Here is a 14,898-nt window from a genome sequence, read left to right on the forward strand (position 1 = left end):
TAGTTTGAAGTTCTTTTTTTTTTTTTTTTTGGTGCTGGGGATTGAACCCACTGAGCCACATCCCCAGTACTTTTTATTTTTTCATTTTGAGACAGGGTCTTGCTAAGTTGCTGAGGTTGGATTTGAACTTTCAATCCTCCTGTCTCTGCCTCCTGAGTCACTGGGATTACAGGCATGTGCCACTGTGCCAGGCTTGAAGTTATTTCTGAATAAAAAGTTAAATGAAAAAATAAATAGAATATTTTTATAATAATAAGATACAGACTAAATAGTAGATTCCAATTACTAGAGCTGAATTATTAGAGGTAGCATGAATCCATAAGGATACTAAGAACTGCTCCATATATATGTGTCCAATAATCTTTCATATGTGTAAATTATTGTGAATGACAAAGCATTTAAAAGTCTAAAATCAGTCCAGTAGGGTGGTGCACGCCTGTAATCCCAGTCCAGTAGGGTGGTGCACGCCTGTAATCCCAGGAGGCTGAGGCAGGAAGATCTCAAGTTCAAAGCCAGTCTGAGCAAAAACGAGGCACTAAACAACTCATTGAGACCCTGTTTCTAAATAAAATATCAAATAGGGCTGGGGATGTGGCTTACTGGTCATGTGCTCCTAAATTCAACTCCAGTATCCCCCCAAAAAAGTCTAAAATCATAATATCTTTTGGATATTATATATTTTCTCAGATAATTGATAATGAAATTAAATTATTATTTTGTGAGGATAATAAATCTGATTTTATGTGCTCCCTTACTTGAAATAGAGAACTATTTACTACTTAGAATCAAAACACTGGTGATGTTTTCCAAAGTTATTACAAAACAGCAACAAAACACAGGATCTTCTCAAAACAAACTTGAAAGTGAATGGAAAAAGAAATCAAGTTTCACAAGATTCAAAAGGCAGTCCGGCATAGCAGTACACACCTGTAATACCAGGGACTTGGCAGCCTGATACAGGAAGACAATAAATTCAAAACCATCCTAGGCAACTTAGTGACCCGCTGTCTCTAACAAAAGAGATGGGGAGCTGGGGAAGTTGCTCAGTGGTAAAGGGCCCCAGGTTCAATCCCAAATATGGGGGAAAAAAAAATTCAAAAGACTTCAATGATAGGAAAAACAGACCCAAATTAAATATGAATAAATGAAAGCACTGTGTTCAGCTTTAATAACAACAAAGAAACACTGCATTAGTACTAGATGAGGGAGATGTGGTTTATTAGCAGGCATTTCAAATGCGGCGAGATTTTTGGATGTACATGAGTGTAATTCTTGCCAATCATGGAATATGGCTGCCAAACCCTAATGTAACATTAAGTAACATTAATTAAGATATTATTCAGGGAGATAATAATACAGCTCTACTAGTCAGAGTACATGGGAAGTAATGCATTCAATTCTAGGGCTCAGGACTCCTGTGAATGGACCTGCGGGAATAGCTCATATCAGAGTTACCCTCCTGCTAAAACAATTATAAAACCTAGTTAAGATATAGATAGCAACTGCTTAGGTACACTGGAGATCCACCCAGATAGGTAGCATTTGAGGAGTCAGAACTCAGTATGGGAGGGAGGCATACTGAGATGAGTCCAGCAGCGCTTCTCTTTTCAGTTGGGGCATCTGCATACTCCACAGGGATAAAAGCCCACTCAGAGAGCAGGCACTTCAGGTAAAAATCTATGGTCCTACTAGTTCAGGAAAACACACAGAAGACAGTATTTGTGGGAGCTACTTCAGTTGGAAGTGAGGGAAAAGTTCCAAAGAGGAGAGGACAAACTTTGCAAATCAACTACACTCAAAACTCTGGCTTTCCCTTGCATTAAGCACATTTGAGGTGGACTCTAAGCCACCTGTTAGAACTAAAATAACTGAACAAAGGAGACAGAATTTGGAATTTGAGTTCAGCCCCATTAGCTGTCCATTAAAAGAAAAAATTAATATCCTCAATAAAATTATAATCTGTAAGTTCTACAACACATTATTAAATATCTCTACAATTTAACCCTAAAGTGTTAGCTAGTAATTCTAAAAAGATGGTCTAGGGGCTGGGGAGATAGCTCAGTCGGTAGAGTGCTTGCCTTGTAAGCACAAGGCCCTGAGTTCGATCCCCAGCACCCAAAAAAAAAAAAAAAGATGGTCTAGATAGTCTGGTGAGCCCCAAGATCTCTAGGGGGTCTCCAACTGTTTTCATAGTAACACATATATGCCCTTTTTTCCTCTCTCTTTCCCACAGTATACATGGAGTTTTTTGGAGGCTACTTGACTTGAGGAATTCACCACTCTGATAGCTAACAGAATGTATGCATTTGGGTTTTGTTTGTTTGTTTTCTTTTGTGTTTTGGGGGGGAGAGGGGTACCGGGAATTAAACTTGGGAACTAAACCACTGAGCCACATCCATAGCCTTATTCTGTATTTTATTTAGAGACAGGGTCTCACTGAGTTGCTTAATACCTCGCTTTTGCTGAGGCTGGCTTTGAATTCCAGATCCTCTTGCTTCAGCCTCCTAAGTCACTGAGATTATAGGCGTGTGCCACTGTGTTCGGTTGCATCATATTTTTATGTTTCCTAAAAATTTTTAAGGTAGGACACTTTAGGTATAAATATATGTGTGCTAAGAGATTAACTCAGTTTGCTGTCAGTATGATGCAGCAATTTGTGCACTTAAGAGTGGTAACTGATATAAATCCTACAAATTTCATTATTACTCAATAAATCAGTATTTGAAATCCCAGCGATTTCCTTGTGCCTGCAAAGAAATGCAAGAAGCAGCACACTCTGTTGTCTTAAAAATTTTTTAAACTTTAAAATATTTTAAAACTTTCTCAAAACTATTATTTTAGATTTTGATAATATTTACACTAAAATAAACACAACTCACTTTTTCAACCCACAGTTGCAGTATCCGTGTCTAAAGATGCTGAAAAATATGAAACTGAAAACACTTCTCTAACTTCTAGAATAGAGGAATCTACTCTAAAAATGATTGTGTAAAATTATAAAGAAACAAAAATGAGTAATTTCTTTTAGCTTTATAGATATTAATAATTTACTGTATCTTAGAAAAGGAAAGCAAGAGCCATTTTTGCAATCATTTAGAATGGAGAGGAAAATAAACTGGATTTTATTTAAATAGACGTGATGAGTTGAAAGGCAGTTTATTTAACTTTCCAAACTTGAAAAGGTCACTGAAGCATCTTAAATCATCAATCTTTCATTGTCCAAAGAAGATTAATCAAGGTAACTATTAATATAAGTAAAGATTAAGAAAGGGGACTTTGCTGTATGTCTGCTTAACAAAAATGAGAACAAAAAACTATGTCACTGGGGCTGGGGCTGGGGCTGAGTGGTAGAGCACTTGCCTAGCAAGTGCGAGGCACTGGGTTCGATTCTCAGCACCATATATAAATAAATAAAATAAGGTTTCATTGCCAACTAAAAAAGTATTTAAAAAAAAAAAAAAAAAAAACTATGTCACTGACACATTCCAAAGGTATAGTAACTTGCTGAATAAAAGAGTTAGCTGTAAACATAAATACCAAGTTAACATCATCTGCAGATTGTACTTCCACCTAACAGACAGATAAATCTACAGACATGATTGGGTTGGGTGCTCTACTTGCTCTACTTTATCCAGCATTACCACCAACTAACCACTGAAGAATATAATTTTTTTTTTCAGTGTTGGGAATGGAACCCAGGACTTCAAACATGCTAGGCAAGTGTTCTACCACAGAGCTACATCCCCAGCCTTGAGGAATTACTTTATGTGAATGATGTGAATGCTTGGTAACAAACACAAGTGATGCTGAAATACTCAACATGTTAAACAGCTTTTAACTGTGACTCTCATGGTGTATCCTGGAAAAACTACACTGACATTTGTTCTGATTATGTGAAAATGGTGGGCAAGACTGCTGTGGCCTCAGCATGGATAAAGGCAGTGGCACCTAAGTGAGCTAGTCATCCTCATTATAGTCTTCATGGCCACTTATTCAGCTGGAAAAAAAAAAAAAAAGGCCATTTCACTTGAAAGTGTCCTTGATGAATGAAGCAGTAAGAATTATTAATTTCATTAAATCTTGACCTCTGCGTACTCATATCTTTAATATTCTGGGTGACAAATTGTGAAATATGCAGAAAGCACTTGTGCTGCATACCAAAGCACAATGACAGTCTCGAGGAAGAGCACTCATGATGGCTCGAGTTGTAAGCCACTGTGTCATGAAACACCATTTTTACTTCAAAGAACAACTGGTAGACATTTATGCTTTTGGCAGACATTTTATTGAAAATAAAATAAGCTTGTCAATTCTGAGAAAACAACTGAAAGTATCTTTTCAAGAACAAAATCTGAGCTTTTAAGTGAGAATCAGAATTAAAAAAAAAAAAGCTTGTATCCATGATTATGGGCTTCAAAGACTGGTCTGATGAGATGAGTGGTGATATTAATGAAAGTGGGTTTTTTATAATAAAAAATATGTCATTTGGAAGATCTGAAAAACTCAGTAAACCATCATTTTCTAAATGAGCAATGGATAAAGTCACAAAATAGTAAAAGATTCATTCCATGTGTGAGATCAATGGTTTTTAATATAAGAGTATGGTTTCAGATTCTATACTACAAATAACCTTCAGGAAACTACTATATATCAAGTTGGGGTACAGTGTAAGTGAAGAATATTTGTGATTATCTAAAAATGCTATAAAATATTTCTCCCTTTTGCAATTATCTATCTGTGTGATGCTGGATTTTCCTTATACTTTTCAAACCAATATATAGCATCACTGGAAACAGAAATGAGAATTAAGCCAGATCAAGCCATAAATATAAAATGATACTATTCTCATTAGAGATGCTATTTATGTTACAAATAATTTTATTATTTTCAAATAAGTTAATGAATATTCAGATTTTTCTGTTTTAATTTTAATACAATAAATAAAGATAGATATGACACACATAAACAAACCTTAAAGTAAGGGGTCCTATACATATGATGAAACAAAGTATGAAATACAAGCAAAAGAAATCAGTCCTCAAATTACCCAGATTTAGAATTAGTATACATAGATTTTAAAGCAGCTATTACAGTCATGGATGTAAGGGAAAAGATACCTATAATGATTTGCACACATAAGAAATATCAGCAGAGAAATAAAAATTCAAAAACAAGCAATGAAAACCTAGAACTTAAAAAGAAACATCCCCCTAGGTACATCATAATCAAACTTCTAAAAGTGAAAGATAAAAGAAAATCTTGAAAGCAACAAAATTATACAGAGAAAATAATGCATATAATTCTCATTAGAAAAAACAAGAGACGAGAAGATAATGGAATAACATGCTCCAAATAATAGGGAGAAATCCACCTGAAAGTCTATGTCTAGGAAAATATCTTTGAAGAAAGAAGTTTTAACTGGGCGAGGTGCACACCTATAATCCCAGTGACTCAGGAGGTTGAGGTAGAAGGACTGCAAGTTCAAAGCCAGCCTCAGCAAAGGTGAGGCGCTAAGCAACTCAGTGAGACCCTGTCTCTAAATAAAATACAAATAGGGCTGGGATGTGGCTTAGTGGTCAAGTTCCCTGAGTTCAATCCCCGGTACCTCCCACCCCCCCAAAAAAAATGAAGTTGTAACAAAGATATTTTCAGCTTAATGAAAACAGAATTTATTACCATCATACTGGTACTATAAGAAATAGGGAAGTTCCTTGGACTGGAAGGAAATGATACAAGAAAGAAACTAATTTTCAGATGGAATTAAGACTACCAGATGGGCTGGGTTGTAATTCAGTCGCAGAACACTTGCCTAGCACATGTGAGGCACTGGGTTCAATCCTCGACACCACATAAAAATAAATAAATAAAGGTATTGCATCTATCTATAACTAAAAAATATTTTTTAACACGGACTACCAGAAATGATAAATATGTGGTGATAAATATAAAAAATATCTTCTCCTATTTTAATTTCTTAAAAATACATGAATGTTTAATAAAAATGAATGTTTAATATAAAAACTAGTATTAGGAAAGAACTGCCAAAAAAGAAAGAATAACCCTAAAGGCTCACAAAGATGCAGAAGTAGTTCACATTACCACCAAACAGTGGAAAACCTCATAATTCATGGAACATTATGCAGAGTACTCCAAGGGACTGGCTTGGTAGAAGGGAAAAGTTAGTCACAGATTAAAGGCAGTTGCTCTGCTTGCACATAGTAAAGCTTAAAGGCAAAATTTAAAAGGATCAAACTGTTGCAAGTTACTCCAACTGCAACCCAGCTCAAGAATGCTTACAGAAATACAAAAATATTCAGCATTCTCCAAAGTAGAATTCACAATGTCTGACATTCAAGAAAAAATTTACAGACATGAAAAGATGCAGTAAAACACGGCCCATAATAAAAATCCAACTGACATCTATCCCAAAACGAAAAAAAGGAGAGAACTGGCAAAGTGGGGTACTAAAATTATTATAACTAGATTCTGAATATTCAAGGAAGTAGAGGAAAAGATTGAAAATGTTAGGCAGAGATGTAGAAGACATAAAAACATCTAAATCAAACTTCTAGAGATTAAAAACCACAATGTCTGAGATAAAAAATATATTGGATAGAATTAACAGCAAATCAAACATTGCAAGAACAAAGATTAGTGGCTTGAAGTTATGGGAAAAAACAAAAACAAAATCTATGTAAAACAAACATAGTGAGAAATGAAACAGGAAAAAAACCAGAAATTGTGAGCTATGGGACAACTTCATGACATCTAATATATGTATATCTGGAATAGAAAAATTATTTTAAGAATAATGATCTCCCAAAATTCCAAATTTGATGAAAATTATAACAGAAATTTCACAATCATGGTTGGAGATTTTAATACATTCTCCCAGTCACTGATGATAGCACTAGACAAAAAATTCAATAGGACATATAAGAAAAAGAGTATTAGTCAGAAAATGTTTTCTGGAAAGGGTAAGACAGTAAATATTTCTGGTTCTTTGTCTCTGTTTTTTGTACCTACCCAACTCTTATGTTGTACAGCAAAGGTAACCATACAAAAATAAGAACATGAATGAATATGGCTATATATTCCAACACAACTTCATGTATAAAAACAGGTAGTAGTCCAGATTTGGCCTGCTGATCAACATTCACAGAATATCACCCAGACAATCACAGAATACACATTCTTTTTCAGAGCACATATCATGTTCACCAAAACAATGCTAAAACAATGCTAATAATGATAAAATAATAAGTCTCAATATATTTCAAGACTAAAACATAATAAGAGCTTTTCTCTGAGTACAATGAAATTAAATTTGAAATCCATAATAGAAAGGTATCTAGGAAAAAATCTACAAATATCTAGAAAGCAAACTTTTCTAAATTAGAAAATAATTTGAAATGAACAACAAAAACAGCAAAACTTGGGAAATGCAGCTAAAGAGATGCTTAGAGAAAAGTAGGCAGCTTTATTATTTTCATTTTAAAGCAAGAAAAATACAAAATTAATAATATAAAATTCTACCTTAGAAGTATCATAAACCCAAATTATAAGGAAGAACTACAACTGAAAATCAATAAAATGGAAAACAGGTAAATAATGAAAAAAAATTAACAAGGATGAAAGTTGGTTCATTGTTGGTATAACTCTTCTGGAGAAACTGGCAATTCTTCAGAAGGTTAAACATAAAGCTACCATATGATTCATCAGTTTCACTCCCAGGTATATAAATAAGGGAAACAAAAACATGTCCAAACAAAAATGTGTATAGGAATGTTCACAGTAGCATTATTTATATTAGTTAAGAAGTATAAACAACACAGATATCCACCAAGTGATGAATGGGTAAATAAAATGATACAATGAAATACTATTTGTCAATAAAAAGGAATGCTACAACATGGATAAACCTTCAAAACATCATACTAAATGAAAAAAAATTGCAAAAAACCCCAAATATTCTATGATTTCATATACATGAAAGGCCTATAACATGCAAATCTATATAAACAGAAAGTAGATTAGCAATTGCCCAGGAATAGGGAAGTTGGGAAGAAAATAAGTATGGAGTTTCCTTTTGAGGTAATGAAAATGATCTGAAACGGAGGTATATCACTCTGAATACACAAGAAAACACTAAATTTAAAGACTTTATATGGGTGAATTGTATGATATGTGAATTACATTTTGAAAAAGCTATTACTTTAAAAAAAAAAGCTATTACTTTTAAAAGTTGGATCACTAAAACGATTTTTTAACATTTTATAAACTGGATAGACTGATGATGAAGGAAGGGAAAAAAAACAAACTACCAATATCAAAAGTAAAGAAAGACCATCACTCTAGAATAAAAGATAATAAAAGGAAAACAAAGCAAGATTACAAACAACTTTATTGAACACATTTAACACCTTAGAAGAAATGAACCAACTTCTTGAAACATACCCCATAGCAAAATCAAATAAAAAATTTGAATAGCCCTAAATATATGAAAGAAACTGAGTATGCTATCAAATATGCCAACAAAGAAAATTCCAGGCTCAAATGGCTACACTAATTAATTTTACCAAAAGTCAAGAAATAAGTAAAATAACACCAAGCTTACACAAACCCAAAGTATACAGTGGGAACACCTTCCAAACTTTTATGAAGCCAGAATAATGTTGATATTGAAACCACACATAGAAATACATGACTAGTGTAACTTCATATCATGTATAACCACAAAAATGGGAAGTTATACTCCATGTATATATATACTGGGCTGGGGTAGTAGCTCAGTGGTACAGCACTTGCCTAGCAATTGTGAGGCACTGGATTTGATTCTCAGCACCACATAAAAATAAATAAATAAACAAAATAAAGACAATAAAAAAAAAAAACTTTGTACTATCATGTATAACTAAAAAGAACAAATTAAAAAATTTAAAAAAGGAACCACACAAAGACATTTTTTTAAAAAAGAAAATCAGAGAACATCCTGATAAAGTCAGATCCAAAAATTCTTAACAATGTATTACTAAATCAAATCCAATAATAAATTGAAGAAGAACATATCACTATCAGCTAGGGTTTATCATAGCAATTCCAAGAGGCTTAACAAATAAAAACTCAAGCAATGCTGATTCACCATATTAAGAAAATAAAGAGGAAAAACGTGTATCTAACAAGAAACTCATCAGAATATAGTTAAGAACCTTTACAACTCAATAATAAAACAAGTAATTCTATTAATAAAGGCAAAAGATTTGAAGAGATACTCCATAAGGAAGATATATAATCTTCAAGTCTCTCATGAAATCAAATGAATGAGGAACAGAGATTGAAGGGCACATGACAAAGATATGTAATGTGTGGTTCTGAACTAGATCCTTTTGCTATAAAAGACATAATTGAAATAACAGGCAAAATCTGAATGGAATCTGATGGTTAGACGGTATTACCAATGTTCTGATTTTAAAGGCTGCACTGTGGTTATGTAGGAGATTTTGCTATACAACATATTTAGGGATGACTGGGCATCATCTCAACAACTTTATCTCAAATAGACAAAATTGCTCTGTTCTTGAAAGTCTTCTGTAAATTTGAAATTATTAAAAGAAAAAGGTTTAGAGCTTTAAAAAATAAAAGATACACACACAAATACATATCCATACCTAACCCCAGAGTTAATAAATCAGAATTCTCTGGGGAGAATTTATATTAAAGTCTTCAATGCATTTAATATATTTATTTTCCTTATCAAAAAATTAATAACTCTATATTCATAAGAGTAATATTGAATACAGCTGATTATATGAGTTATTTCCAATAAAAGAAAGGCTGCTACCAGTCATTCCCTGCCCTCTGTTATTCTATTAAACAACCACAAAAGCTCTTTTTCTGTCAAAATAACTAAAAGTTTGTCACCTAAACGCTGAATTTCTTGTAGGAGTATTTTTTATTAGGAGGGTTGATGATCCTTTATTCAGGCCTGAAGATGTTTATTTATGTAAGACTGGACAAGCAAGATTTCCACAAAAAAATATATGTGTGCCACACCTAATTAAATGCCATGGAAGGCTCAAGCTCATCTGCTCAATAAATCCACTCTTACGGCTAGACTAATGTGATATGACAAGCAAGCAGCTCACACGGTGTTTTGATTTAATTTATGAATAGTTTTAGTGCCTGTATTAAATTTTGAGATCTTACCTGACTTCAAATAAGCTGAATAACAGAAAAAGTATTAACCAAAAGAAGAAAGACTACTTCATTGGACTTTATCAAAATAAATGTTTCTGCTCATCAAAAGAAACTCAGGATACATATTTGACAAATAATTTGTACACACATTATAAAGAACTCTTAAAAAGAGACAATAAGAAAAATAAACAGACCAATATTAAAGGGGCAAAAGACTTAAACAGACAATTCAAAACAAACGTCAAAGACAAGCCTTTAAAAATTATGCTATTTTGAAATTCTGAGTGAATAGAGCACTGAGATATATTTTTTAAATGGCCATGATTTAATATCTTGTTTTGAAATAATAAAAAACACATTTTGCTTTTAATTACATAAAAACACATTTTTCTCATGTAATAAATATTTAAACTGGCTGAAAATAACATTTGCTAAAAATTGTTTTTACCTAAGAAATGTGAACAGTCATTATATGTTACTTGTGATTTAATTTTGAAACCAAAATTTCCTACTTTTCAAGTTTTGGAAAGATTTAACTGAAGAAGTAATATTCTAGTATCATTTATCTATATGAATCGAACTTTGCTACTAAACAGAATGTAGAAATAAAGTAGGTGTTCAAGAAGATATAAGACAAAAATTGTCATTCACAGCTCCCAACTTCAAAACTCTGGTTTCATTAAAATAGGTTTGCTGTTCTTATTGATTGATTTTACTCTAAAGGCTTTTAGGCAAACAATATGAATTTACAAAATCTACTTAATAATAAAATAATGGCAGAGGATGTAGCTCTGTGGTAGAGCTCTTGCCTAGCACGCGCAAAGCCTTAGGTTCAATTCCCAGCACAATACATATACACAGAAAAAGTAATAATAATAAAATAATAATAATAATGCTACTTTATGCTTATTTATTTATAAGTTTTATGGTTGATGTTGTGATATGACTTCATTTAATGAAATGTTCTGCTGTTCTGAAAAATTTGAAAAATAATCCTGGATTTAAGAACTGCTAAACATTTTATTGAGACCAAGAAACCCACAGAACTTGTGAGAAGGACACATCCATTCTGGGCATGGCGAACTGCTCGGGAACATTTAGTAAGGTATAAATCACTGAGATTATTGTTCAACAAATATATACAGTGCTTATCCCCACAGAATTTTGCATGGCATATTTTATGGCAATACTTACTGGTGCTACTATTTTTCCTGTCTGACCAACTTGCATGTCATTGGGAACAAAGCCAGCATCAACAGCAGCACGGGAAGCGCCAACTAAGGGGGAGAAAGGTCATTTTTTTTCAAGTTTTATTATTTATATCTTTAGTGAGATATTCAACAATTGCAAACAAAGACATTAATAAGTTAGAAACTTCTATTATAAAGGACTTACTTTTGAGAAAAATCCCTGTCACTGAGAATTCTAAATACTAAAAGAATAGTGCATTTTCCAAGAAAATACCTTCTACTTATGCACAAAAATTTCAGATTTTAAATTTGATTGTCTTCTTTTGCTTGCTTCACCAAAAAGGCATTCAGAAAACCTACATTATAATCCCATAGGATATCACTATACAATGCTCCTTTGAGTAATAACTTCACAACTTTTGAAGAAAGGCACTAAAATATCAATACCTCTTATGACCAGATGAAGAGTTATATATAACACAAGATAAAGGTTTAACCAATTCTTGCCTTCAAATAAATAAATAAAAATTTAACTGGTTTTCTAACCTTATTCAACAGGAGTCAACAAGGAAACCTGTTCTTAAAGTAAAATCACTCCTTCCCCTGCAAGTAGCAAGAATGAACCTCAGGCCTCTTCATCACCAGCTAGACAGGACAAGGAGCAATAGATAATATAACTCACTACCCCCTATCACTCACAGGCTCACCACCATCTCTCTGGAGTCAGCCAGGACTAATCATATCCTGCCCTTTACCTAAGACAATCACTTCGAGAAGCCCCAGACTAGTTACCCTTCATAACTCCTACACTGATCCCCACAGCCCTTTGCAAGCTCCCAAATCTACGAGAACTTCCATTCCTCCTCAATTCTGGGCCCCCACAACTGTGATTTTGGAACTCAGTCAAATATCAGAAAACCCAATTTTTTTCCTGTTCTAACTAAAACATACATGTTCCCTAAGGACACCAACTCCCCTGCAATCCTCTCCAGCTGAGACAGCTTTGTCGCAACCACCTTCATAACCCTGGGCCTGGAGGTGGACTCCTCAATATCATTCTCAGAAAGTTCTTCCTCTTTCCACCCTAAAAGTTTTCAGCCGTGAAGCTCATGTCATCAGATTACACCACCCACTTACTACTGTGTGGTTGTCTACCAATCCATAGGTCAATCCCCTTCATTTTACGACTATTTTTCTGGGTAATTATCATCCTCTGTAACACTAGACCTGTTTTGATTTCACCAATCTTCTCTACTGGTTTCCTGTTTTCAATTTCACCAATTTATACTCTAATTTTTATTTTTTTAATTTTTTTCTGCCTGCTTAGATTTGTTTTACTCTTCTTTTTCTTGTTTCCAAAGGTAGAAGATCAGATGAATAGTTTTTTATCTTCTTTCTAATATTTACACCTAATGCTATAAATTTCCCTTTCAGCACTACTAAATACTCATTTTGATGTTTTCATTTTTACTTAATTCAAAACATTTAAAAATCTCCCTTGATATTTCATTTACTCCTATGTTACTCAGAAGTATGTTCTTCAATCTTCAGGTATTGGGGATTTTCCAGCTAGTTTTGTTATTGATTTTTAGTTAAAATTCATAGTAGTTTGAGAACAGATATTGTATGATCTCTATTCTGTTAAATTTGTTAAGCTGTGATTTACGACTCAGAATGTGGTAACCTTGGTGAATGACCTATATGAGCTTGAGAAGAGTGTGTTGTTGGATGAAATCTACAGATTATCAATTATATCCAGATGGTTGACAGTATTGTTGAATTCAACTATGTCCTTAACTGATTCTCTGCCAACTAGTTCTGTTCATTTCTAAAAAAAGGCTAAAGTCTCCAACAATAATAGTGAATTCATCTATTTCTCCTTAAATTCTATCAGTTGGGGGCAGGGGGATTTGGGTTTTTTTTTGGGGGGGGGTGTTCAATACTGGGGATTGAACTCAGACCTCATACATGCTAGGCAAGCACACTGCCAAGCACTCTTCTACTGAGCCTCATCCCCAACCCTTTCTTAAAATTTTATTTTGAGACAGAATTTCATTTGCTATGTTGCCTAGGCTGGCTTCAAACTTGAGATTTCCTGCCTCAGTCTCCAGAATAGCAGGGATTACATATATGCAACACCAGGCCCAGCCTAAATGCATTTTTTATTTATTATATTTTCAATTTATGATGAGTCTATTGGAACATAAGCCATGATAAGTCACCTTTAGTTTCTCCTGAGGGCAGATCTTGTTAAGAAGAGCAGAATACTCTGGTATTTTTCAAAATGGTCCTTTTTGGGCTGGGGGTGTAGCTCAGTGGTAGAGAACTTGACTAGCATGCAGGAAGTCCTGGGTTCAATCTCCGGCACTGAAGGACAAAAAAATACTCCTGATAGCCAAATGGTTCCTTTTCCCTTACCCCTAATGGAAGCACAAGGTACCCTGTATGTGAGGGCTTGGCAGAGGTTTTGAAGGTAAAATTCACAAAAGTGTGGGGACCTTCATTTCTGGATCCCCCAGTGTTTTCGACACTAGCAGTTTGTTGATTACAACTCTGGTTCCTGCAGAGGCTGCTGCTTTGGGGCGTCTACTCTAGTAAATTGTGGTTCTCTGTATTCCTAAGTCAGTCTCTCCAATTAGCCAGGCAACAGATTACCATGTGACCTCACTTCTATTATGGATCTAAGAAAAATTATTGATTTCTTTTCAGTTTGCTCAACTTCTAATTTGCTGTTAGGACAGAATGGCAACTTTCAATCTCCTTAAATGCCAGGCTGGAAACCAAGTCCTATATCTTAGCCTTATCTTAATCCTTGGAAATTTGAACATCCTGGTTTCTCAATTCCTTCAACCGCTGTCCTCCAGAGGTCCAGTCCTCATCCTACCTCAGTCACACCCATGGTCACGTCCCAGAACTATTACCAATCACCCTTGCTAATCTCAGTCTCCAACATCTGTCTGGCCTCCTCCTTCTAGCTGACTCTTTTTAGTCTTCAACTCCAACATCCTCTGACCTCACTACAGGTCTAGTCACTGCCATTCTCTCCTGCCATGTTCTCTCTTCTTACTTTACCCACCATAAATTTCATAGTCAATCATTCTAAAGTCTCCTGTGCACGTTCCTTCAACTTCTTTGCCTTCCCCTACATCATCACACTTGGAAAAAGCTCCATGTCTAAGAAATTTATCCACTTTTTAAATAACTCTCCTAGAGTTCACATAAACGGAGAAAACACCCAAATACCCAACCATGTTAACTTGGTTGTACTCCAATAGGCCTTAATGCTTCACATTAAATTCCTCTAGTCTGTTCATTACCTCATTCCTTTCTAAGCTATAATTTTGTATCTTTTTGTCCCTTTTCAAACTTCCTATACCTCTTTAACATCCTCACTCAGCTGACTACTTTGTTTCCTATTCATTGAAAAAATTAAAACAATCAAAAGAGAATTTCCCAGTGCTCCACCTAACATATCTACCCACCACCTGTGGCTGTGTCCACTTTCTCTCTT

At 34.3% G+C, this 14,898-nt stretch overlaps 1 protein-coding gene across 1 annotated transcript in view; it reads right to left on the bottom strand.

The window, feature by feature from the left end:
* Positions 1-14,898, bottom strand: part of Etfa (electron transfer flavoprotein subunit alpha) — a 70,986-nt gene that overhangs the window by 27,433 nt on the left and 28,655 nt on the right. The window contains exon 9 of the mRNA XM_047540088.1: positions 11,392-11,474. Coding sequence (XP_047396044.1) covers positions 11,392-11,474 — 83 coding nt within the window. The remainder of the gene's footprint in view (positions 1-11,391; positions 11,475-14,898) is intronic.

This window comes from Sciurus carolinensis, chromosome 2 (genome assembly GCF_902686445.1).
Source record: "Sciurus carolinensis chromosome 2, mSciCar1.2, whole genome shotgun sequence".
Lineage (NCBI taxonomy): Eukaryota > Metazoa > Chordata > Mammalia > Rodentia > Sciuridae > Sciurus > Sciurus carolinensis.